This window comes from Phocoena phocoena, chromosome 11, assembly GCF_963924675.1.
Source record: "Phocoena phocoena chromosome 11, mPhoPho1.1, whole genome shotgun sequence".
Taxonomy (NCBI): Eukaryota; Metazoa; Chordata; class Mammalia; order Artiodactyla; family Phocoenidae; genus Phocoena; species Phocoena phocoena.
In genome coordinates, this window is record NC_089229.1 from 85,811,351 (window position 1) to 85,839,183 (window position 27,833).

The window sequence follows — 27,833 nt, forward strand, 5'->3', positions numbered from 1 at the left end:
GGTATATTTATGTGACGGGATATTACACAGCAACGAGAAGAACAAACCACGACTACACGCAATAACATGAATGAATCTTGTAGATTTCACTTCCACTGAAAAAAGCTAGTTACAAAAGAGTACATAACTTACTCCATTTATATAAAGTTCAAAAACAGCCAAGCCTGGTCGATAATGGTGGAGTTCAGAATAGTTATTAACTTGGAGAAGAGCACTGGGTAGGAGAAGTTTTGAGGGAGCCTTCTGGGGAACTGAATTGTGCTACGTGTTCTGGATAATGATCCACCACACAGATATACACATGTAAACATTTATCCAGCTGAGCTATACATTTAAGGTCTGTAGACCTAACTGTTGCTTATAAGTTATGTCTCTAAACACAAAAGAAATGTTAAAATAAAAAGAATGTCAAAATTTCATTCCTCTTCTAGTCTTCGTAAAGTCAGTATAAAGCTTTGATTGGCATGGATGGGGTGTGGGGTTAAAAAAAACCCTAAAATATCAATATTTCTTCAGGTCAACCATTAAATAATAAAATTAAATTAATTTGAACCAATTAATGTTGAAAGTACAATTCAACAGTGATTATAGCCTTCACATTTAGAATTTAGGGGAAGGACAGCAGTTCAAAGAGTCAATTAGAATTGCATCTGCTAAGTGCCCATTATCCAGGTTTATTATAAGAAATTTATACATCCCGAAATATGCTCAGCCGTTCCCTCACACACACACACCCACCCTGGTCTCTTTCAGAGATAGATGAATAGAGCAATTTTTAAAATATTTTATGAAGAAGAAATTATTTTAAGCCATTGGAGTCTCCTATCATAAAGGAACATGTCCAAAGGAATAGAATATGTTTTATACTTTGAAACAGTAGCATTAAATAACACTTTTGTGGACTAAAGGAGCTAATCCAGGTTTTAAAGTATCCAATTGCTTACAGGATGGTGGTTATATATTTGGAGATTCTGGTTCTTCTTCATCTTTTTTTTTTGCCCTTGAATATGTCTCTTATTGGCTGTCCTGCTGGGCTAGAAACACAGTCCTTTTAAATAACCCAAATGCCAGGAATCAGAGAAGTCTTTCAACTCTGAGCAAACACAAACTTTGTTTTGCAATGCACACCTTTTAACCTGTCTGAATACTTACCTTTTGTAATCCTAGAAACTGTTCAGGTAAAATGGCCACTCTTATGAGGTTTCAGCTACACTTGAAAGACAAATATCCAGTACTAACAATCTCCTAATAAAATGCATATTTGGTCTATGTGATATTCTCGTGGTCATTCACACATAGTTCTGAACAATTTTTGCTACAGAGTCGTACCACAGACTATCTAAATATTTTACTCTGCTAGATTTTTTCGCTTACTTTTTGAAATGCCACAAGTTACCTTCAGTCTAAATATTGGAACAATTTCTCTTAAATTACTGAGGATTAACAAGACACAGCTGATATTGCCTATTGGCAAGCAGAAGGACAGAGAAGCATACCGATAACAAAGTTGGCCTTAGAGGATGACTGCCCATAGTGTTGCTCAATGTACTTCGGTTTATAAGTCACCATGCCAAATAAGGAATTGAACTGAACGGTGCTTGCACACAAATATAAGAAGTACACTGGATTTCCAAAAAGACTCTTCAGTGATGGAAGAAAATCTATGAGACAAAAATAGCATGGAGTAATTAAAGACAGTGTCACACTTGGCAGAAGATACAGCCATGGCATCAGGGCTTAGAGGCTGAGTCTCATTGTCATGGTTCTGAGGAGCATTTATAGCGTGGTACACACACGCATTCTAGATATTAAGCCATTGGCACAAGTCAAGGCTGAGTTCCGGCCAGGCTCAGATCCAGACATAAGCACTCACTTCTACAGGCATAAAATCTAGATTATAAATTAGAGTGTCAGACAGGAACAGATTCCTCTGATGTGGGTAAAAGACATAAGGGATAAGAATACTCCCTCACCATTGAGCTGGGAGTCATGGACAGGACATTATGAACTTGAGTTTTCTGGTCTCTCTCCTTCAAACTTGGGTCATAGGTGCAGAGAAGGGAATATGAAAGTTATCTCCAGTTAATTATTGTTAGAAATGAGCTTTGGCATTCTCCCTTCTTCTTTTACACAGCCACACAGAAATGTGATGATTTTCTATAAATGTCAGTATTGCTGGGCCAGTTGAGGGGGACCAATCTTTCTCATGGCCACCCTTTTCCATGTGGAGGGTATTCACTAGAACATGTCTGACCTTTGGCCCTATGCCACACTCCTTTGATCACTAGTGGGACACATGCACTGGAGCACATTTTCAAGTGGGTGGATGCCATCTGTTAAAAGGCCACAAGCCCTGAAGATTCACTCTTTCTGTCCACCCAGGTGAATGTGAAACAGCCCTCCCAGGGAGGGGCAGTTGCAAGGTCTACACTGAGGAAGTGTAAAGGTGGGGACAGCAGCAAAGAAGGTTACCAAGACTCTGGGTCAAGTTCTTCAATCAGTTTTCCCAGTAATAAAGCTGACTTTTTAATAATCTTCATTTCTGCTTCCTGTATAGTTTCTCAGTTTTTTCTGAACACATGAAGTGGAGAGAGGGGTATTATTTATAGATCGCCTATAAAGTTTCAACAGGAAAATGGAAAGTGTTTCAAAATCAAGGAGAATCTGGCTCACCTCTTGCCATTTCCATGATTTTTGCTTTTTCTCCAAGAGGTGTTTGGTAGTCTGTGGGATCATCCATAATAAACTTAGATTTCTCAGAGGAGGAATTGGAATCCTCTCTGCTCCGGGGTCTTGGTAGACTCTTTGGTAAATACCAGAAAGGCACAGCTGCCAGAAGACTTATGCTTCCTGCTATTAGATAACCAAGCCACCAGGCACCCACCCACTGTGGATCCTTTGGGGTGATGGTTATATGATCTGAAAAAGAGAGAGGGTGGCCAAAGAGCATATACAGCAAAGCTAGTGTGTTGAAGAGTCCTCTTAAAAAAAAAAAAAAAAATCCAAATGTTACCTCTACCACATCATAAAAATACCTAATAATTCATACATGATAACCTTTTCTAATCTGAACATTATTGTTATCTTGCTTTTTGAAGGAAAGAGGGTGTTTTCAGAGCATGATTATTTCTCCTTTTGTTTCTTTGATTAAAAGTATAGAGTCTACATACTGGAAGGGGTCTCACTCTGCTCTGGGCTTCTGTCTGGACCCATGACAGGAAAAAAGCAACATGTGAGAAAGAATTATGAGGGCTTAAAACCTTCTGCCAGCTACCCCACATGAGTACCACTTTCATCTGATTTACATATTGAATGTTTGTCTAAGACTTTACTGGAAGAAACAGTTACGCCCTATGCCCTCTGGCCCAAATCTAGTCTGAGCCACTCAGAATGTTATTTATTAAATGATGATTGAGAATACTTCAGAGCTATTCCAGGTCCAAAGCAAGATTTGTATATGTAATTAAAACATCAATATCTAATCATCATAAAATTTTATTTTTGATACTATTTCTTATTTGACTAAAAGGTAAAGCATTGACAAAGTTTTTTAACCAAATCAAGTTTTTTCTTCTATATAAGAACCTATGAAACATATTATTATACTCTACCTCTGCAACATTCTATGAGAATCCTTTGACAACTAGGCTCAATTGGTACTACGTTATACTCACTACAGTGTTTTAACTAGTTTACCACTGCATGTGCATTGCTTCCCTTTCACAATTTTTCTCTGTACCACTCATCACACCAACACTTTCTTATGTATATCAGTCTCCACGACCAGATTTTAAACTTCATGAAGTAAAGGAACGCAACTATTAGGTTGGCCAAAAAGTTCACTCTGGTTTTTCCATAACATCTTACAGAAAAAGCCGAGTGAACTTTTTGGCCAGCCCAATATCTTGTTCGCTGTGGTAGAATATCACTTGAGATAGAGTAGATGTGAAATAAATTTGGTAGTAATAATAGATAAATGAATAAATAAAATTTTGGGAATGTGTATTCCAGCTTATTTGATTAAAAAAGAACAACTAGCCCAAGAGTTTTGCATTCTTTTTTAACACATGATAATCATTTATAATACACACTAATGACAATGCAATTCCAGAATTTATAAAAATGAAACTTGTTTTCTTGTTTTTTAACTGCCTTCTAGGGTGTCTTTAAAAAAAACAGATGAATTTTATCTATGTCAAGGGACTACATCTTATATAAGGAAAGAAACAAATTAATAAATATGGAAAGATGAGGCCTCTATTTATTCCCTCCACAAGCATTCGCCCAGGAGGAAAGTTAGTCTCACTATAATATGCCTTCTACTAAAACAGACTCGTACATTAATAAGGGAATTTTAGTTGCCAGAAGACTTTCAATCTTTGGCCTTTCTGACAAGTCCAGAAATATGTTATCAATTGATGCGACTGCAGTAAATGTTGATTCACCTGAAACCAACAAGAGCCAGCAAGTAACCACAGTTGTTAGTCTTAACTAAGCTGGAATGCCTTTGAACTGGGAAACCAGAAGTGGAAACTAATACATCCGAATAACAAACTGTGGGTCATCCGGTTCTAATCACCACCTATTTTTCATATTCCATACACATACAATCATGTGTGATGATTGTATCAGTAATAAGTTTTCCATGGATTATTTCCACTTTATGAAAGATTACCATCCTGTCATTTTATAAAAAGGCAACTTGATATTTTCTATACTATTCCTATTAAAAAATTACAGTAACTAAATAAGGTAAATGAATAAATAGAAATAAACTCCCTTACCTAGATTTACAAAGCCAATGTCAACATACAGTTTGGCACATAATGAGCCTAACAGGAAGCCAAAGATTGGTCCTATAATTGCAACCGTCTGCACACACCCTGCACCAAAAAAAAAAAAAAAAAAGTGCAATTTCTTTGCTCTTGTAAATTAATTTTTAAACAAGAAATGTGCATAAGATTCAGTTAGTCACTGAAAATGTTTCCTCAACTCTTCCCTTAAGTGTGCTTGATTTGTCCATTTTTCAGCCTCATTGAATCGGAAATAAGTCCTCCTCAGTGTTGGAAGAAGGATGAACATTTTTAAGGCATTAATTATCTCTTAGTAAGAAAATAACACTAAGACTCTGAAGAAGTTAATTTCCCCAAATGGAGCAAATTTTACTCCCTTAGGATTAGATTCCCCCTAGTGATAAAAATCAGAATTATACTATTTTGACAGTCTTTCAGAAACCTTTTATGGTCAGTTAAACATAAAACTTGTTTTGACATTAAAATTGATTTCTTCCATGTTAATGAAATGTGCTTGCATTCAGAGCTTCTGGGGGACCATCTGCAAGTGCAGTAACTATGCAGCCAGCAAAGGAGCTAGACTTGGGAGAGGGGAGAGGTGTCCTCTGGAACGCTCATGACCCACCTGGGCAGCTTTAACAGGCAGGTGGAGCAGATCTCCCAAATGACACCATTTCTAGTAACCAGAAAGATTGCTCTTCCTTGAAAAATATCTCCCATCTGCCTTTCATTTCATCACTGAGTTTACACACATATCCCTGGGAGAGTGATTTAAATTAACTGGAGGAGTAAATAGCAGTTACCAGATCCTTTTCAGAGTAGAAGAGAGGGCAAAGCAGAGTGATCAGGCTCTGAGCTCCTGGACAGGACGGGGACACCCTGATGCCTGTGTGCATCTCTTGGCTGCAATCTTTCCTCTGGTCCCCAGAGTAATTGCCTAGCGTGTGCCATGGAGCTTCTGTTCCAATTCTAGGTCCTAATCTATGCTACAGTTTTCCATTAGAACTGGTGCCCTGTTTTTAACTACAGCATGCTTGGATATCATCAGAGACCTCTGGAGTTCTGTGTGAGTAGCCAGGGCAGAACCATACCATGGACCTACCTACAGCCCCCTCAATGAATTTAAATCTTGTCCTTCTGTCTCTGAGGGTGAGACTCTCAAAAGGTCAGAACCCCCAAAATCAAGACTAATGTATGAAACAGAACAAAGTTAGCTTCCGAGACATAAGAGGCGCTCGATAAATACTGCTTCCATTCGTTTACCTTTGGAGTTTGCTGTATTTTGGGTTTTGTGATCTTAGCTGCTAGTTTATCTGCTGGGGCCTGTCCAGACGTATGGTTGGCTCAGGCCTTGCTCTTGTCCTTCTTCTGTATCCATGAAGATACTTGCACAAGTCATATATCACAGCAGTTGAGCTCACAGATACTTACTTTTAATCTGATATTCTTTCCCTAATGCAATAGGTCCTTCTAACTGAAGTTCCTTCGCTATCTAAATCCTCAGTGTGGACTTCAGAAAAATGCAAACTGAATAAAGGAGTTGGATATGAAGTATAAAACCTTCCACACCCTATTTAGTTGAGAATGAAGTTGAGAAAACCAGGTACCCTGTATCCCAAGAAGATGAATGAGGTGGACATTACCAATATAGAAAGCCGCGTTGTCCTCATTAGCAAAATCATCAAGGTAGGCAATGCCTAGAGGCTGAATGGGAGTTTCTCCAATGCCACGAAGAAGGTTCCCCAGGAAGACATAAGCCCACATGGAGGAGCCAGCATCAATTTCACATTCTTGAAAGGAAAGCAGATGAGGTTGAAATTCGATCACTATCGAAGTTAAACATTTATTCAGCATGTCTACAAGTTGTCCTAAAGTTGCATTAGAATGCAGAAGTGAAATTTGCCATAAACCTAATTTGATAGGAGTTTGAGCAAGATATTTTAGGCAGTGTAAATCCCCCAGAGAACAAGGAAATCTACTGCTTCTTGTTCCTGTCCCCTTAGTTCTTATTTTCTTTCTTTTTATTTCATATTTATAATGAATTCTTTGAATTCCTACGCTCCAGTAACATTCAGTATCCTGTCTGGGACAAAGTACAAAAATTTGAACAAGGCTTTTCTCACCTTAATCTTCAAACTTTTCTATTTTGCAACAGAAATCGCTTGTAATTGTATTGCTGAACAAGTTTTATCTGAAATTCAAAATTTTATATGGTTGATACTTCAAATTTGAACATCATTGCCTACAGTTATAACTGTTTGATAGTGAATGGCCATGTTAAGGGCTCACGTTTCAGAAACAAATTCATATAAAAAGTTAAAACCTTATATGCCTCAGTTGTATAACTATTCCAACAAAAAGAACCTTTTGACAGTATTTTTAGAGGGAAATTCAAAGCTAACAATTTTATAATGCTTTCATAAAAGTCACGTCTTAGTATGAACATGCGAAGTAGAATAATTACTCCCCTATAATAAATTAAATATACTCTGAAGAGTTTGGTGACTTTAATAAAAGCAATAATATTAACCATCTATAAAGAAATCACCACTTCTGGGTCAGCCATGTGGAATTCTGGACGTGCTAACGAAATTCCCCAAATCCTCTCTTGTGTGGAAAGCAAGGCACTGGGCTAAGTGGTTTGCAGACATTTTCAAATTGAATTCTCCTAATAATCCTATGAGGCAAGAGACATCTTCTCCTCTAGTAACCTTGAAAGTGATTTTTGAAGGTAAAGTATGGGTTATGAAGAACTGGGGTGAGCGCTTTTGTACAGATGAGTCAGACTCTGTGACAGAAAAGATTACTATGTAGTCATGTTGCTTTCTGTTCTGATTCTGCCTCTTCTAGAAATGTAGCCCAGTGACCAGGGATTTTTCACTTATCTTCTCTGGATTCCTATTCCACTTCCCAAAATATAATGGGGACTCCTTTTTAAAAATTGATTCCAGGGCTCCCCTGGTGGCGCAGTGGTTGAGAGTCCGCCCGCTGATGCAGGGGACACAGGTTCGTGCCCCGGTCTGGGAAGATCCCACGTGCCGCGGAGCGGCTGGGTCCGTGAGCCATGGCCGCTGAGCCTGCGTGTCTGGAGCCTGTGCTCCGCAACGGGAGAGGCCTCAACAGTGAGAGGCCTGCGTACCGCAAAAAAAAAAAATTGATTCCAATGTCAGTTCCAGCCCTGACATTTGTGGGGTTCTATGCTTGTTGGTAGAGGAGTCTTGTAGATAAGTGTAGACACCTTAGCTTTGTGCATTCCAGTACAGCGGCTACAAGCCACATGTGGCTATTGAAATTTAAATTAATAAAAATTACATGAAATTAAAATTCCATTTCTCAGGCACACTGGCTATATTTCAAGTACTCAATAGTCTTGTGCAACTAATAGCTATTGTACTGGACAGTATAGATACAGAACATTTCCATCATCACGGAAGTTCCCGTGGAGAGCGCTGTTCTAGAGTATTTGGGTGAAACGGGGTTTGTGCGCAAAGCATTTTTGAGAAGAGTCCTCTATTTACCCCACTAACCCCTTTAGGATAAGCCTTGTGTCCACTATGTCTAGTATCCACATAAATCTATGACTTTAAGGGAGCAGGATCTCATCTAAAGGAAAGAAAAGGATCGAGTCGTGAGTGTTATACTCTGGACCTGTCTAATAACTCGTCTCTTCACATTAAAGTATCTTCATTCCCCACCCTAAACCCTATGCCTCTCTTTTTAACATTAAAGGCTTAAATATTTCCTAACTAGTTGTATTGTCATTTATACCATGTCTCTCCCCTGACTGTCAGAACCAAGAACAAAATAAAATATCTTCAATGACTCTACATTGTGTACAGGTGAAAGTCCAAATTCTTTAGCTCATCTCCTTGCCTCTTTATATGGACCTGAATTAAACTTACTGTCCATTATATTCTTATATAAACAAGCCCTCTGTTCTCATCCGTTGATTTTTATATGCCCTCCTGAATTTACCTATTACCTTCTTTCACATTTGCTTTTTCTTCTAGAATGCTTTCTTTTCATATAGCGTGACAGGGTACATTTGTTTACATGTTTATGATCACCCCATTTTCACCCCTCATGTTTCAATATTTCTTTTAATCTTTTGGCCCTTCCCTTCATTCAAACAGCCAGACTTCTCAGGTTCATTGACCAGGAAAAGGACATCTCAGAAGGAAGCATTAATGAGGATGTTAGGGGAGTGAAAAGGTTTTATGGTGTAGATAAAAGATTTAGATGAGTAGCAGGTATATAAAGAAGGACTTCCACACTGCCTCTGTAGAAATGGATTCCCCAGCCTAGGGGTAGGGAGTAAGATGAGGGTGGCGGGGAGGAGGTGTTGAGCATATTTATGCTAAAAGGCTATGGAGAGAGGATTTGAGCGCCTGCCAGTGCAGCACCCCAGAGACATAGCCAACACCTGTGGGTAGATTCATGGACTCCATGAGTGAAGAGAACCTGTGCCACTGTGGCCAGGAAGAACTCAGGGAGGTAGTAAGATCCTGAAGAGGAGATGGCTGCACAGTATAGCTAGGCATCCCTGCCCCTGCCTCTTCACAGGGTTTCCAATGCCTAGAGCAACACAGAAGAGATGGTTCCCATGCTCCCGAGGGTGGCCCACATATAGCCTTGCTTTGCAGTAGGGGTCAGCCATGTGGAATTCTGGATATGCTAACGAAATTCCCCAAATCCTCTCTTGTGTGGAAAGCAGAATTATTTCCATGTTTCCATGATGTTCACTTTTGCATCAGAGAGAGCCACTGTGCTAAAAAGGACACGAACATGGACATAAGATGACCCCAAGATGACATGTGTGAACAAACACTGTGGCCAGAGGGATTTTAGATATTTAGGCTGACAGAGGACTACTGATAACACCAAGACCTCCCCTCCCACAATCTTCTCCTTTACTATAATGTAAAGCTCCCTGGAATGCAAGCAACCCCTGGGAACATGGATAGAGGTTAGGGACAAATTGACTGAGACTGCGTTTTTGCCATTCTGATGAAAAGGGGCTGAACGTAGAAATCAACTTGAGTTTTGGGGAAAAATATATTTCTTTTATATCTGAGCAACGGGCTGAGGTTTGTACATGCTAAACTAGTTTTACCCTTTTTCACAGATTGCCTTGTTTGGAACCACTGGAAGCTTTGCTTGGTCACCAGCAATTAATGCCCCATCTTTCCATAATATTTGATTGTCTGCATATTTTCTTAGGATCTCATCTCTGCTTTATATTCTAGGAATTTTTATGGCACTATAATATCTGAAGTAGTAAAGCTTTGGACAGCAAAAAATCACATAGATACTTTTTGTTCATATTAAAGCACCTATAACGTCTTTCAAAAGAGCTTGTTTAGTCAAGTAAAAAATAATCATCTTACCATTATTTATTTTGGATTGTGATTTTTCCATAACTGAGATTGGTAACGGACTGTTTGACCCCAGGAAACACGGAGAGATGCTGAAAGTGGAATTGGAGAAGGGAGAATACCTTTCATATCTGTACCTGTATAAAAAAAGCATTTCCTTTACTACAAGCTCATTTAACATCATGCTAAAAATATTACATGTGTACTACTTGACTCATTAGGGGACCTAATGGGTTGAGTTTATAGCTCTTGCAGAATCTGAATCACTAAACCAAACCAGCATTTAGTTCACAGATATTACACCATATCTGAACCAGTTACCCAGTGTCATGAAAGAAAATAAAAGAATGATTTAGAGAGGCTCATTTTAATATAAAATAATGACTGTAATCACCTACTCGATTGGTGAAAAAATATCCAACCTTTCATAAAATCATTATTATCCCTAAAAGCAATAATTTAACAGTCATGGCCATTGGCACACTGTACTTAGAGTTGTAAATGTAGTGGAACACCTGAAATGTGTTTTCTAGAGAACTGATAATGATACGTGGGCTTTTGGAACCATTTTTCTAGATGGTATCCTTTTCCTCTGCAGTTTATTAATCTGGCTCTAAGTTGTTTCTAATTTCACCCTTTCCTCTGTTTATAAGGTTACCACAGCAGCTGGATTGAAGAGCCAGTGCCAAACGGTAGGGTTGCGATCATTCTATCTACGGCCCCCCAGTGCCATACTCCCTCTCAAATTATCCTTGAGGAGCCAATTTCTTTGCCCTACACGCACCCTTCAGAGTAGAGGTACCTGATAAAAGGACATCATATCACCTTGATTCTCATTTTGTTCAGGCACTATGTGACTAAAGGCTAATAATCGTAGTGGTGTTTGAAATATCAATAGTAAAAACCTATTCAGCGTGATAGGGACAAGGTGTATTGAGTTATTAACATATTCAGATTGATAAGTCAGTTACCTTATTATCAGTGTTGCATAACCTGCACCTCAGTGGGTCTGTGAACCCCACTAGAAAAGTAAGAACATTTTTGTATGTATGTGAGTATTTAAGGGAAGAGGTTCATAGTTTTTGTCACTTTTATCAAAATGGGTCCTTGACCAAAATTAGTTAAGAACCACTTAATGAGGATAACTGTTTTTTAATTTCTAGCTACAGAGGAGAGCATTTAGTATTAAAATCATGGTAAATATAATTTTCTTTCTTTAATATAATTCCAGAGATACCAGAGACTATTATAATGCCTAAAGACTCTTTAAGTTGACTGTCAATAGCAATTATGTAGCATTTTGAAAATTTTTAATTACTTTAGCTTTCAGTTTAATCTACCAAAAGGCAACTGCTGCACGCATAATTATTTAGATTTTGAAGAAATAGAATTTTATGTAAGTGCCGCCTGTGTCACTAATGACTGTCTATGACACTGAGAAAAATCAGTTAACCTTTCCAAATTTCGTTTTCCTTAGTTGTAAAATGGGGATTATAGATATGGTCTGTGCCTATTTAGGTTCTATTGGATGAGACAAACAATTGAACAGGGGACCAATGGTATAAATGATTTTAAATCAGGGATATTAGTTCTGACCTGGCTTCCAACCCCGACTGACACAGTGTGCGTGAAGTTCTACGGTAGCCTCCTAAATAGTCTCTCTGCTTTCACATTTGCCCCTCCGGAGTTATTTTCCCAATCTGTAGTCACTGTGTCCCTTTAAAAATATGTCAGGGGGCTTCCCTGGTGGCGCAGTGGTTGAGAGTCCGCCTGCCGATGCAGGGGACACGGGTTCGTGCCCCGGTCCGGGAAGATCCCATGTGCCGCAGAGCAACTAAGCCCGTGAGCCATGGCCGCTGAGCCTGCGCATCCGGAGCCTGTGCTCCGCAACGGGAGAGGCCACGACAGTGAGAGGCCCGCGTACCGTAAAAAAAAAAAAAAAAAAAAAAAGATTGTGCCATTCTGCTCAAAACTCTCCTCTGTCTTCTCATCCCATTCTGAGGAGGTAAAGTCTTTGCAATGATCTGTGTCCTTACTACCAGAGGTGTTGTCTGCAGACCAGCAGCATCAGCTGAATCTCAACCCCAGCCCCAGAGCTACTGAATCAGAATCTACATTTTACCAAGAGCCTCCGGTGATTCCAGTGTCCATCAGAGTTTGAGATACAACCTTGACGTCTCCTCTGTACCCCCTCACACTGTCCCCTTGCTCATCACTGCAGTAGACCACATGCCTGACTCCCTTCTCCTGCAGGAATGTCCCATTCCCTGTTCATTTAGCCTGGAATCTTCTTCCCCAGATGTCTGTATGGCTGTCTCCTCATCTCTTTCAGCCCTTCACAAAGGTCACCATCTCAGTGAGCCATCCCCTGAAAACCCTACTTTAAACTGCAACGCTCTGCACACTCTTATGTGTCTCCCTGGGTTATTTTTCTCTGTAGCACTTAACATTTCTGGCATATCTCATTATTTGTCTGTTTATTTATTATCTATCTCTTCCTAGTAAGATCCGTGAGAGCAGAGATTTTTGTCACTATTCTATCCCGGTTACCTAGAGCAATGATCAATACATATTTATTAACTTCATGAGTTAGATGCGTAAAATAGATAGCCAGTGGGAAGCAGCCACATAGCACAGGGAGATCAGCTCAGTGCTTTGTGACCGCCTGGAGGGGTGGGATAGGGAGGGTGGGAGGGAGGGAGATGCAAGAGGGAAGAGATATGGGAACATATGTATATGTATAACTGATTCACTTTGTTATAAAGCAGAAACTAACACACCATTGTAAAGCAATTATACTCCAATAAAGATGTTAAAAATAATTCATGAGTTAGATGAACTAACACACATAAGGCTGAACACAGTCTGTTGGTGGTAGTCCCTCAATAATTGATATCTATAATTAATATTATGTTTAGTCATACATTGAGGGTATGTCTGCTAGGCAGAGTACACTCCTCATTGATAGAACAAAAATTACATTTTGGACAAGTACCCAGTTAGTGACTAATGCTGTGAAAGGTTGGAAAGAAGTTATTGTAGTAATCCTCAGTACACAGCAAACTTCATGAAGGAAAGAACTGTGTATGGGGTTTTTTTTTGTTTTATTTCATTTTGTTTTTTCCCCATTACCTGGCACAGTACCAGACAAATGGCAGACACTAAATAATAAATGAACAAATATATCTTTCAACATATAAAAGGTGGTTGATAAGAATCTGTGTTTGTTTGGCACCCTTTGTCAGCACTAGCCTGTCTGGCTTCTCTTAGCTATACTTCTCCTTCTGGTTTTCTTGTATTAGTACGTTATATTTGTCATCAACTTGAAGTAACACTATTATTAATCTCAATGCAACACCTTTGAGACAACTCGTTGCTATTTCTGGTTAAAACCAGCTGGCTTAATTATCTGAGGAGGGTTGAAAACAACACACAAGAAGAATGACACAACTCCTAGTTATGTCAGGAAACTTGGTAAGCATTTTACCTGTGTCATTCCATTTAATATTTGCAACAACATTACAAGCTAAGTATTATTTTTAATACCTGTAATACCTATTTTAAGGTATTATAAACTGAGGCCTAGGAAGGTTAGATGACATGCCCAAGGTCATGTAGAAGAGCTACTGATGCACTGCAGAATGAGTTAGGTCAAGGGTCAAGGATTTATCTAGCCTCTGAACCTACTTTGAAATTTTAATATTTTTAGTAGTGGAACTCTTTTCCCCCACTCTGAGCGAACTGTTGCATGGAAGTTCAATGACTAGAACAGATAACACAGCTATGGATCAATCAGGAGTTAGGTGGATTGGAGACCCTTTTCCTCAGCCTTCTCCTTTGTCTCCTCCTTACCCACTGGCCACATATAACACCTTTGCATAACCTCAGTGATGTAAGGAAACTTCTGCCCTGTGGAAAGGAGGCCAGATAGGTGTCCAAAGAGTAGACAGAAGTCTTGAAGCCACAGATCCCTCTTCATGTAAAGACAAAGGGGCCAGAGAAACCACCCAAATAGGTAGGAAAGATCCCACACAGAGGATTCTGTGATCTTTACAGATTGGACACAGAAGTCAAAATCAAACTATATAAGTGACCTGGGAATCCAAGAAAAAGTTTGGACCAGATCATTTCTAAGTCTCTCCAGATCTCAAATGTCATGGTATCATGGTCTAGAGTGGACAGTCATCAAAGAATTACTTGATATATAATTTCCTAGAACATTCTCTTGCTTTAAAACCTCTTGGTAGTCACTTGGCTCAGGAGACAATGGGCGACCACAGAGGAGAAGCAACATGTATATGTGTGAAGAAGTCCCAATGCTGGTTTTAAGAATCCAGTTCTATAATTAGAAGACACCTAACCCCGAGAAGGTCACCAGACTCTCTAGGTCATGGTCCTTAGCTCTAAAATTTAAAAAAGATAAAATATGCTCTCCTGCCTCACAGGTTGTTGTAAAGGTGAAATGATATGACAAAATCTTTGGAAATACTAAAGTTGTATGCAAGAACTAACAAAAGTATCAACAGTAAACTTCAGGGTTAAAGAATACAAGCACCCCCACTTCCACTGAGAAAGTTCTATGAGATAATATTTGAACATTGTATAGTTATTTCAGTTGGTCATGTATCCCTAAGTCAATGATCTGCCAGTCAGTTGTACCATGATCCAGCATACTGTCTGTAGCATTCATTTATTACCCCTTTGACACTCATTTGACATTTACCACATAATTTATTACTTTCTCTTTACTTATATATTTTGCCTCCATATCTAAGTTAAAGCATTTGAAAGGAGGCATAATAGTGAAATTTTCCCTTTAAATTTTGTTGACATAAATACATAGTAGTATATTGAAAAAAATTTTTTTACAGATTATTAAATCATAAGTGAAATTGTTAGCATTTTGAAATTTTGCCCAAAGTGGATGTAATAAAAATAAGATATAAATTATCATGGTTTAAGACAGGAGTTATTTTCTTAAATTTAAATAATTAATTGTAATCATCATGCAGTTGTTTGTTAAGGCAAGAAAAAGATGTTTGCTTTAGACTTACTGCTCCATGAAGAAATGAGGCATTGCAATGAGCAATGTTCCAACGCCCATGATTAGGCACCCTGCTCCAATTATTTTTGGCCTGTGAAGTTTGGCTCCAAAGTAGCTAACAAATGTTATAACTAAGAGATTTCCTTTGGGGAAAAGAATAAAATGTTCATAAGTTAGACAACTTAGAAAAAGTCATCAGCATAACTAAATGAATGAATGTCTATAGCAGGTTTGGCAACGTTTTGTTTTGACTAAACCATCTCCCACCATCTTCCCCATCATTTGTCTTTCTTTCCTTTAATCTGAGATGACTGGAACTATCTTCAGATTCATTATTTCAATCCTCTCATCCTTTTATCAAAATATTGATATTTTTATAAACAACCCTTCTACCTTGTTTTCATCCACCTTAATTATGTGTCCATTTAAAGTGTTTTATCAGTAAATCAAATTGTAGAAGACTTCCTTTAGTTCTCTTAAATTTTCCTTGGTGATTTTGAAGTAAACTGTATTACTTTTCATTTGTTCACATTTTCTATTAAAACTTCTATTGGTTTCCCATTCGCTCTTGAAACATACATCATATAGTATTGCTTTAGCTGATATTCCCGAAAGAAAAAACAAACACAACTGTACCTCACTTAAAATGAAATCAAATTATGAAATGCATATTTATATAATTTTTATAAAAATATAAGATTCAAAATACAAATAAAAATTACTCCACATAACTTCAGAAATACATCAATTATATAAACTCAATGTATGCTCATAATACAAATTTTATAAAATAGAAAGTCTCCATAAATTATATCCATCTCTTTTTAAAAAAAATAAAGAATACATTTTTTTGAAGGTGGGACGTAAGCCTTTCTAAAATATCTCTAGTGAAGGATGTGATAAATTACTTTTAGTTGATGATGGTGTTAACTGATTAAACATCCTTTAAGGAAGATTTTCTAATGCTTTGCTGTGCACAAAAATTACTGGAAAGGAGTGGTGGGGGAAATAGAAACATTAAAAATGCAGAATCTTGACAGCTCTCAACAGTTTCTGATTTCATGGATTGGGGAGAGGGATGCAGGCCAAGAAATCTGCATTTTTAATACTAGTTCCAATGTGTTGACAGAGATGGTTCCTGGAACATGCTTTGATAAACATTGCTTAGGGTCTTAGATTTCAAGGGGCTTTAAAGTTTTAGCTATTTGCATTTGGAATATTTAGTTTTTAAGGACTGTGGTGTTAGATAAAGTAAAACTTAGCAATTCTCCAGCAATTGATTGTGATGGCTGTTGGGTGGCCTTGCTTTGACATTCTCAATGTTTTCAATTTTCCAGAGAGAGTAGTTTCCTTACATCTGTAAGCAATCATCTAATGTACTACTGTTTATTCACATTGCCAGCTTTAGTCAAGTGCAAAAAGAGCAGCAATTTTTGTAGCCTTGAGGGCAATAACAATAGTGAAAAAAGCTTGCTCTAGGCTACAGTGGCTCCAGGCTTTATGGCTCCAGGAAGAATTAAGCTCTTTTGAATTTTCATATCAAAAAAACTTGAGTATGAAATTTCTCATTTGACATTTAAGTACTTAGTAGAAGAAATTTTGTACCATATTGATAATTATGTCTATAGTTTTGCTAATGTGTCACAGTAAATAAACCAAACTGAAGTGAAAGTTGACTTTCAGTTTATAGGTAATGTGTCCCCACCACCACCACCAGTACCTCCCTCCCCAACTCCCATACCACCAACATGTCACAATAAAGGACTCATGTTTACAGGCTGTTTCTGTGTTACATTAGTGGGTATGCCAAACACTACATAATACCATTTGGGCTTCTGTGATGTCTGTAGAAGTTTTTGCTTCCTTTATTTAGTATCTTTTCTGAGTTCTCAGAAGATACACTTAGAAAATAAATAGTGATGTATAATCTTTAAAAAAATCAAGTTGGATATCAATATTCTTTCACATCTACTATCACTAACTTCTGAAAAAGACAACAGGTCCAGAGAGGTTTACAAATACATTTTATCAGATTTTCAAGTACTAGATTTTCTCTCTTTCTCTCTTCCTCTTTTTCTCTCTCTTTCTCTCCCCACACCCACACACAGTACTTCAGATAACAGAAAAGAAAGCTACCCAACTCATGCTATAAGACCAATATACCCTTGCAATTCAAACTAGACAAGCACAATGAAAGAAGAGACCAAATGCAGTTTATTCTAGGAGTGCAAGGGTACCACCAAATAAGAAACAAATCTATTAATTAAAGCTCTATATTAAATAATGGAAGAGGAAAAATTCCATGGTTATCTTGAGAGATGTAAAACATTTAATATAATTAACCATTTATAATAAGAAAAAATCTGAGCAAATTAACTTTTAAACTGTATCTATCAAAACTGCACAGCACAGATATTGTTTAATGGTGAAATTTTTAAAATATTTTCATTAAGTTAAGATACAAGAGAAGGATGCCCACTGTCACTACTTCTATTGGACATAGTTCTGAGCCCAATGCAATAAGGCAAGAACAAGAAATAATAAATCTAATAATTGGAAAGGATGATATACAGTTGTTTTCTGTTTCAGACAATATGATTGTTCAGGAAACTCTACAGCGTCTATAGACAATCAATTAAAGTTAACATAAATTCAGCAAGACTGCTGTATATGTATAACATTAGATATTAATACTCTTCCAGTATTCCAGGAATTACTAAATAAGAAATGTAACAAAAATTCTTTTCACAATAGCAACAAAAACTTTAAATATGTAGGAATAAATCTAACAAAAGATAAGTAGTATATTTATAGATTATAAATATAATACTGAAAGCTATAAAAAGAATAACTAAATTGAGATATATACCATGTTCTTGGATGGAAAGACTCATAACATAAAATTTCAGTTATCTGATTTGATATATAAATTCTATGCAATTTCAGTCAAACCAAAATTGGATGTTTCAGGAAACTATTCCAAGTAGAGCCAAGAAAAAATTTGATGGAAAAGTTGGAAATTTTCCTACCTAGTAACAGAGCTAATTATAAAACTATTAATCAAGAAGACAGTCTTGTATTGAGTCAGGGATCAACAGACTTACGGAAAGATTTACACCTAAGTGATAAGTTAATATATGATAAAGAGGTTATTGCAAATAACTGGGTTAAGTATATATTGAATTAGTGCTGATTGGACAATTTGTTATAATAATATAAAGAGATTGCTACCTGACTTTGTATTTTAAAAAAATGTATTTTAAGGATATGTCTTTTCTGGTCCAGCATGTAAGAAGCTAGAAGTATCCACTTCATCCTAACACCAAGTAAAAAGTTGAAAAATCAACAACTCTTCTTAGATCTGTCAGAAAGATGGGGTCATAGGGCAAACTGCTGTCCCCCAAATTGGAGAGACCAATAGGCAAATGCAGAGAATTGTGGCCAGCTGGAACAGAAATCCACAACAATAAATCTCCTTGGGAACAAGTGTTATGGTAAGAAAAACCTGAACTATAACTGACAGGAGGCTCAGCATCAGCAATTCTGAGAGATAAAAACTCCAGAGGGACCCAGTGATTGAGGGCACACACTCTCTTGTGAGTTTTACTTCAGGAGCTCAATTAGGTTCTCACAGTGAATATTGGAGAATAAAACTTTTGTGCTTGCAGCATAGGGAGGGGAAAGGAAACCATTTTGAAATACATCGGAGCACTCTGTTTTTCTTAAGAAAGTCTGCTTTTAGGGGAAACTAGTAACCAGAGTCTAACCTGCTGGGGCATTATCAGAGCCCAACTGACCTGGGGGAAGGGAAATACCCAACTTCAGCTGTTCTAGCTATCCTGTCCCATCAGTGAGGGATAGGGGGACTGAGAAGCACATCTGAAGTTCACAGTCCAGAGGCATAGGCTCACTAAGAGCCTGAGACCTGTAGGACTATAGAATACTTTCTCTCCCTCACACAATACCATCATATTACTAAAGGCCTATTTATAGCAGTTCCTTTTACCCAGTACATCATTTCTGGCTATGAAGGAAAAAATTATAAGACATACTGAAAGTAAAAAGAAAAACTTTTTGAAGAGACAGCAAGAATCAGAACCAGACATGGCAGAGATTTTGGAGTTGTCTGACTAGAAATTTAAGACAACTATGATTAAGATGTCAAGAGGTCTAATGGAAAAACTAAAGAGCATGCAAGAACAAATGGGCAATGTAAATCAGAGAGATGGAAATTCTGGGAAAGATCAAAAAAAATGCTAGAGAACAATAACATGGTAACAGAAATAAAGAATGCCTTTGATAGGCTTGTTGGTAGACTGGACACAGTTGAGGAAAGAATCTTTGAGCTTGAGGATATATCAATAGAAAACACCAAAACTTAAAAGCAAAGAGAAAAAGAGACTGGAAAAAAAACAGAACAGAATATCCAAGGACATGGAACTATAAGAGGCGTAACATGCAGGTAATGGGAATTCCAGAAAGAGAAGCAAGAGTCAAAGGAATAGAAGAAATATTTAAAATAATGACGATTGAGAATTTCTACCAAATTAATATCACACACCAAACCACAGATCCAGGAAGCTAAGAGAACAATGAGCAGGATAAATGCCAAAAAATCTAAACTAGACATATAATTTTCAAACTACAGAAAATCAAATATAAGAGATAATTTATAAAAAAAGAAAACTCACTTATAGAGGAGGAAAATAAGAATTACATCTTATTTCTCTTCAGAAACCATGCAAACAAGAAAAGAGTGTAGAAAAAATTTTTGAAGTGTTGAGAGAAAAAACCCCCACCAACCTAAAGTTCTGTACCCTGTGAAGTTATCCTTCAAAAGCAAAGAAGAAATACTTTCTCAGACAGACAATTGAGGAAATGTGTTTCCAGTAGACCTGCCTTTCATGAAATGTTAAAAGAAGCTCTTCAGAGAAAAATAATAATAATAAAATTCAGAAACTCAGATCTACATAAAGAAAGGATGAGCATCAGAGAAGAAATAAGTGATGGTAAATTTAAAACTTATTTTTCTTATTCTTAATTGATCTAGCAGATAACAGTTTGTTCAAAATAATAATATCAAAAATGTGTTCAATGATGTATTCTTATGTATGCATGTTTGCTTATGTATAAGTGAAATAAAATGAATAATAACAGTGATACAAAGGATGGGAGGGAGGAATTCAAATTGAAAGACACAATCTGCGAACACTCACATAGGGAGATACAGGTAATCTGAATATACCTATATCTATTAAAGAAATTGAACCAATAATTAATATCCTTCCAAAACAGAAAGTACCAGGTCCAAGTAGATTCACTGGTGAATTTTCCAAACAGTTAATGAAGAAATTATACTAATTCTCTACAATCTCTTTCAGAAGATAGAGAGGGAACACTTCCTAATTCTACAAGTGCAACATTACCCTAATACAAAAACCAGAAAAAGCATTACAAGAAAAGAAAACAACAAACTAATATCTCTCCTGAACATAGGTGCAAAAATCCTCAACAACGTATTAGCAAATCAAATCCAACAATATGTAGAAATAATTGTACATTAAGACCAAGTGGGATTTATCCCAGGTATGCAGGGCTGGTTCACCATTAGAAAATTAATTAATGTAATCCATCATATCAACAGGCTAAAGAAGAAAATTCACACGATCATATCAATATATGCAGAAAAAGCATTTGACAAAACTCTACAACCAATCATGATTTAAAAAAAAAGAAAAAAAAAACTCCATAAACTTGGAAGAGAGAGGAATGTCCTCAACTTGATTAAAAAAAAAAAAAAACTACCAAAAACTACAGCTAATATCATACTTAATGGTAAGAAATTCAAAGCTTTTCCACTAAGATCAGGCACAAGGCAAGTCTATCTCCTCTCACCATTGCTTTTCAATATTGTACGGGGAGTCCTACTTAATGCAATAGGACAAGAAAAGGAAATAAAGGTACACAGATTGGGAAGGAAGAAATAAAACTAGCTTTGTTCCCATAAGACATGATCATTTTTGTAGAAAATCTGAAAGAATTAACAAAAGAACTCCTGGAACTAATACATGATTATAGCAGGGTTGCAAGATACAGGGTTAATACACAGAAGTGAATCACTTTCCTATATGTCAGCAGTGAAAAACAGGAATTTAAAAACATGATACCATTTACATTAGCACCCCCTAAAATGAAGTAAGTATAAATTTAACAAAATATGTACAAGATCTATATGAAGAGAACTATAAAACTCTGGCTAAAGAGATCAAATAACTCAATAAATGGAGAGATATCTTATGTTCATGGATAGGAAGACTCAGTATTGTCAAGATGTCATTTCTTTCCTACTTGATCTATGCATTCAATGCAATCTTAATCAAAATCATAGCAAGTTATTTGTGGATAGTGACAAACTGATTCTAAAATTTTTATGGACAAATAAAATACCCAGAATAGCCAACAAGATATTGCAGAAAAACAAAGTTGGAAGACTGACACTACCCAATTTCAAGACATACTCTAAAGCCACAGTAATCAAGACAGTGTGACACCGGTGAAAGAATAGATAAATAGATACATGGAACAGAATAGATAGCCCAGAAACAGACTACATAAATACAGTTAACTGGTCTTTGAGAAAGGAATAAAGGCAATACAATAGAGCAAAGATAGTCTTTTCAATAAATGGTGCTGGAAGAACTTGACATACACATGCAAAAATACCACAACAAAACTGAATCTAGACACAGACTTTACAGTCTTCACAAAAATAAACTCAAAATGGATCACAGACCTAAATGTAAAATGCAAAACTATAAAACTTGTAGAAGATAGCATAAGAGAAAACCTAGAAGACCGTGGGTTTGGTGATGACTTTTTAGATGCAACACCAAAAGCCCAATCCATGAAAGAAAAAATTGATAAGCTGGACTTCATTAAAATTAAAAATTTCTGCTCTATGAAAGATGATGTTAAGAGACTTAAAAGACAAACCACATACCAAGAGAAAATATTTGCAAAAGCCATATCAGATAAAGGACTGTTATCCAAAATACACGAAGAACTCTTAAAACCCAACAATAAGAATACAAGCAGCCTGTTTAAAACATGGACCAAATACCTCGATGGACAGATCACCAAAGAAGATACACAGATGGCAAATAACCACACAAAAAGATGTTCAGCATCGTATGTCATCAGGAAACTGCAAATTAAGAAACAATGAAACACCACTACATATCTATTAGAATGGCCAAAATCCAAAACATTAAATGCTGCTTAGGGTGCGGAGCAACAAGAACTCTCATTTATTGTTGAACTCTCATTCCAAATGGTGCGGCCACTTTGGAAGACAATTTGGTGGTATCTTACAAAACGAAACATATTCTTCCCATAAGACCCAGCAACTATGCTCCTTGGTAATTATCCAAAAGAGTTGAAAATTTATGTCCCCACAAAAATCTGCACACACAGATGTTTATAGTAGCTTTCTTTATAATTGCCAAAACTTGGAAGCAATCAAGAAGTTCTTCACTAGATGAATAGGTAAATAAACTAAGGTCCATTCAGAAATAGATTATTATTCAGTGCTAAAAAGAAATGAGTTATCCAGTCATGAAAAGACATGGAAGAACATTAAATGCTTATTGCCATGTGAAAGAAGCCAATCTGAAAAGGCTACATACTGTATGATTCCAACTGTATAACATTCTGAAACAGGCAAAACTATGGAGACAGTAAAAAGATCAGTGGTTACCAAGGGGTAGGGGGTAGGGATGGATAAATAGGCAGAGCACAGAGGATTTTTAGGGCATTAAAAGTGCTCTGTATGATACTATAATAGTGGATACATGTCATTATACATTTGTTCAATCCCACAGAGTATACAACACCAAGAGTGAGCCTTAACGTCAACTCTGGACTGTGGATGATAATGAGGTATCACTGTAGGTCATCAACTGTAATGAATGTACCACTGTGGTGAGGGATGTTGATAATGGGGGAGGCCGTGCATATGTGGGGACAGGGGGTTTATTGGAAATCTTTGTACGTTCTGCTCACTTTTGCTGTGAACCCCAAACTGCCTTAAAAAACAAAGTGTATCTAAAAACATCTATGTCAAGTTGACTAAAATACTAAAATGTAAGAGGCAAAAGTTTTAAATATTTAGAAGAAAATACATGGAGAAATATTTGAAACAAAGAATTAATATCTGCAAATATTAGTAGGTCTTGATAAGAAAACATTTTATTTTCTTGGAAACTCTCTGTCATTTTTGGAGAAAGAGTCCTTGTTACAAGAAAATACTTTACTTGGGAAGAAATTGAGTATCCAGTAGGCAGATGTTAGATGATAATGCCAATTGATGTCAAAGGATAAATGAAATTGTTCTGCAAAAAATAGAAGAATTTAAAGCTAGAGACAGAGGGTGGGAATGGGTCCAGAGCTCTGGAAGGAAGGAATATGAAGAGAGGCAAAAGGAGTAAATTAAAATTATGGTCAGGAAACCCACTTTTCTGGAAAACTAGGGATTGCAAATAACTAGAGCAAACCTGTAATGGTTGGCATAAAGTTTTGCAATGGAAGTCAGAGGACTTTTATTGCATCTAATCCAATAAACAATTTCTATCCTTAGAATGGTCTGGAAGAATTAATATGAATTTAGACTCGGGGCCCTTTTTTTTACTTCCTATGCAACATTAGTACTCTCTATTAAATATAGACCCTCTCAAGTTTTGCATTGGGGTCTGGGAATCTAAGAAAAATTTGGACCAGATTCTTCCCAAGTCTCTTCAGCTACAAAATGTTTTTATACTATAATCTAGAGTGAGCAATAATCAATGAATCACTTCATATGTAATTTTCTGTCTTCTCATTTCTTCTTCTTTCTGTAAGTCTGATTTATTCTTTTGATCTGCACCCAGCTTCCTCTTCATACTTGTTTCTTCTCCTGATGCAGTGTTACCCTTACCTTGACTCTCCATGGACTTTCATTCCGTTTAGGGTTGTAGGCAGGGCAGTCATCAAGGAATAAATCAGCTCTCCAGGCGTCTCCAATTAGTTTACACAAGGTAGTGATATGATCAGGTGTTCTAGAAACTTGTTACACAAAGTGCAGCCCATTGATGAATAGCATCAACATCGTACTGGAGCTTGTTAGATATGCAGGATCTTCCCTTCCTACAGAACGTCTGTGCATTTTAACACAATTGACCAGTCATTTGCGTGAACATTAACGTTTGACTAGCACTGAACCAAGAAATCTTTTTCTGGTAGGGTGATGAAAGATGGATTTGGGGAATAAAAGCCTGAAGGTAAAAGGGTACCTATTCACTCTTTTAATTCTTCCTGATATTTAGGGTAATAACTGATATATACAGTATGAACTTGGATGATCAGGCCACCCAAGATGGCTCTTTTTTTGCTCTACGTACATTCCCTGCTCAACCAGTGCCTGCTTCATCTACACTACTCACACTGCCAAGCTTCCTGTATATTTGCCCCTTCAGCTGGTGATTGTTCTAATTTTAGATCAGAACACCTCCACTAGGATCGCTTGTCAAAGCGGCAGTGAGGGGGCGTGCCACCTACTGGTTTCCCTGGTAACCAATGAGCCAACCTGAAGTCAATTCCCCCTATAACTGGTAATCTCCCCCTCCTCCCTGGGAGAGAAGACTGCCGCCATGTCCTGCCTGCAGTCAGCCGCACACGGTGGCTTGTTGCTCCAGGACCTTGCTTCAGACGTGTAAGTTCCCCCTATCCGTTAAACCACTGATGTGTCTGTCGCTAACTCTGGGCTCTTTCTTCGGTCTTGAAGCCGGACAAGCACAGGGCTTGCTGGCCTGCGGGTACAGCCCAACAGAACTAAAAAAGTAATTGTTGAAGAGTTGAAATATATCCCTTCACTCTTCTGAAGGTTTAAGTGAAGCTGAACCTGGAGCCACTAGAGATTTTACTATAGCATATATTTGAAACTCAACAAGCAGAAAGGACCACAGAGACTATTAATTTTGTTTACTTCAAGAAGGAATCAAAGCCCCTTAGTTTATCAACTCAGGAAGCTAAATGGGATTACACTCTTTAAAGTACTTCCAAAACAGTGACTAAAATCACTTGGTCTTTTCAAGTTCAAAGTGTACAGTCAATGGCTATAACCAAAGAACCCGGAGAGTAGAATTTTTATTGCCTGTTTTGCTCTAGTGTTCTTGTTAATAGAATCCCTTTATATTCTTTCTAGGCCACTGGACAGAAATACCCCTTTTATAGTTTAACTTCTTAAATCACTACAAGATATTTTTCTAGAGCTTCTTTGAAGCTCTAGAAAAGTTTGAATCACAGGGCTTCCAGGATATAAAACTCTTTTGTAAGGACATTTCCTGCATACTTTTAACTCAAAATACCAGCAGCATCTCACTCTCTCTCCTAGAGAAGTCTCACTCTGATTGAAAACTTGTGTGAGTCATATAATAGTGAACACCTGGGGCAGGAAGTTAATTGCTGTTTGCTCGGAGAGAAGAAATTGCCTATACTGTAGCACAAGGCCATGGCAAACTCTGTCCAAATAAGATTTTAGAGATAGAGTCTGATACTAGCAGACAGCAGAATGCAGTGAGGATGTCATTTAGTCGTGCCTAGAAACCTTGTACTTGAAAGTAAAGTCAGGGCTTCCGGTGGCGCAGTGGTTGAGAGTCCGCCTGCCGATGCAGGGGACACAGGTTCGTGCCCCGGTCCGGGAGGATCCCACGTGCCGCGGAGCGGCTGGGCCTGTGAGCCATGGCCGCTGGGCCTGCGCGTCCGGAGCCTGTGCTCCGCAACGGGAGAGGCCACAACAGTGAGAGGCCCGCGTACCGCAAAAAAAAAAAAAAAGTAAAGTCAGGCATCTGTAATACCTACCAATTTCAAAACTACCATCAATAACTCCCACCAGTGAAGAAGGGATATCAAACCTTCTCTCTATCTGAGTGATGGTGCTCTTCAGGTAGCCTTCTGCCAGTGCTTTGGCAAAGTAAACAAAAGACAGGGCACCCAAGAACACCTGAAAAATATGACAGGTCACACTTAGTCTAACTCCAGCCTGACATATGACTGGAAATTTACTAAACAGAGAGACAGAAACACAAACCACAAACCAGGTAACAAGCCTGTTACCACTGAAGATTTCATTCAAGCAAAGTAATAGGCTTCTTCCCACCTCAAGCTCATGTAGAGTTCTAAAAATTCAAATAGACTTTCATTCATAATGTATGTTGAATTCCACCCTTTCTCCCCCTCTCCCCCAAAGGGCATTCAACGATGTCTTGGCTTTGAAAAGAAGATTCATTGCATGGGGAAGCAGAGAGAGGAAGGAACCATTGAAAGGTAAGAAAATAAAACAAAAACCATCAACCAAATACTCAACATCTTATCACAGGTCTAATACTCATTATTGTGTATTTCACAGCAATGGTTAATGTTCTAGCAGGGAACGTAACAGACTGAAAAAGTAGAACTACTATTCTTTGTGTTTAAGTTCATATTCAAGTTAAATTCATACTCAAATTCTTATTCAATGAAAAAAATATATTCTTTTTGATATCTGGCTTGTGTGTTTTGCTAGACCTGGGTCTGTGATGGAGTATCTATAAGGCGGATTATATGAAAAAAACCACATATGTATTTGTTGAGTGAATATTTGATGCAAGGAAAGTATAGGAACTTGGAGTCACATTGAGCACCATTTAAAAGGGAACCCTGTCCCTTACTGTGTGGCCAGGAAAGTCACATTTTTCATTTATAGAATGGGAATAATATGGATGTTTCATAGATTAAATGTTACAGCTGTGCATAGCATAACATCTGGTACATGGTAGATATTTAATGAATATCATTACCTCTCTCCTTTCTGTTTCGGAGGGGCATTCAAGTGAGCCAGGAAAGTAATATTTAGTAATTTAACCTACATAGTCAGGCAAAGATTGCTTTCACTGCCCAGCAAAGTGTGGTTTTCATAAATTGCATCTAAGGTCACTTTTTAAAATGGAAAAAATTTCTCACCTCTAGCTATAGTGTGTAGAAAATAACTGGATCAAGAACTGAGAGCATGGACTCCACCAAATTCTCTTAGCTCTTTAGTTAACCACTTATGGTTGTTTATCATTTAATTGTTTGTTACCTTTAGTTCACCACAGCAGGGTTGTTTCTCCTCTGAGGAGGGATATTCTGTTTTAAAGGAAGGCCTCCCAACAGGTTGCATTGAATTTTTGCTGAATAACTGGATATTTTCTTTGGATGAAGTGTCCATTATGAAAACATTCCTTGACTCTGATCTGTCAAAGTTGATTTTTAAAGTAAAAAAAAAAAAAAAAAAATTTAATTCAAACCCATGCAGTTGATTAGATAATGTTTTTATTTCACAATAGATCACAATTCTGTAGACATAACTTGATGTGAAGTTCCCTCATTTTACCACAGTAAGTTGGCAAAGTTTTTCAATTAAAATCGACCAGGATATCTGATTAAGCAATCCTGCTCTTGGGACTCTGTAGCCAGCATTCTTTCTCAATCCCTCCAGTTTAAGCCTCATTATAGCAAAGAATAAATTTAAATGTTGCCTTTGGAATAAATAACGAGGAAGAATTTTGC

The 27,833-nt window shown here is 37.4% G+C and overlaps 1 protein-coding gene across 3 annotated transcripts in view; it reads right to left on the reverse strand.

Moving 5' to 3' along the window:
- SLCO1C1 (solute carrier organic anion transporter family member 1C1) overlaps positions 1-27,492 on the reverse strand; it is a 46,760-nt gene extending 19,268 nt beyond the window's left edge. For 2 of the 3 annotated variants that reach the window (XM_065886611.1, XM_065886609.1), the window contains exons 1-8: positions 27,364-27,492; positions 26,106-26,247; positions 15,223-15,355; positions 10,181-10,305; positions 6,437-6,583; positions 4,785-4,883; positions 2,674-2,919; positions 1,497-1,661 (exon numbers count right to left, since the gene is read on the reverse strand). In XM_065886611.1, the coding sequence (XP_065742683.1) occupies positions 1,497-1,661; positions 2,674-2,919; positions 4,785-4,883; positions 6,437-6,583; positions 10,181-10,305; positions 15,223-15,355; positions 26,106-26,247; positions 27,364-27,492 (1,186 nt within the window). The remainder of the gene's footprint in view (positions 1-1,496; positions 1,662-2,673; positions 2,920-4,784; positions 4,884-6,436; positions 6,584-10,180; positions 10,306-15,222; positions 15,356-26,105; positions 26,248-27,363) is intronic. The other variant, XM_065886612.1, reaches the window with a different exon arrangement.
- Between the last annotated feature and the right edge of the window lie 341 nt (positions 27,493-27,833).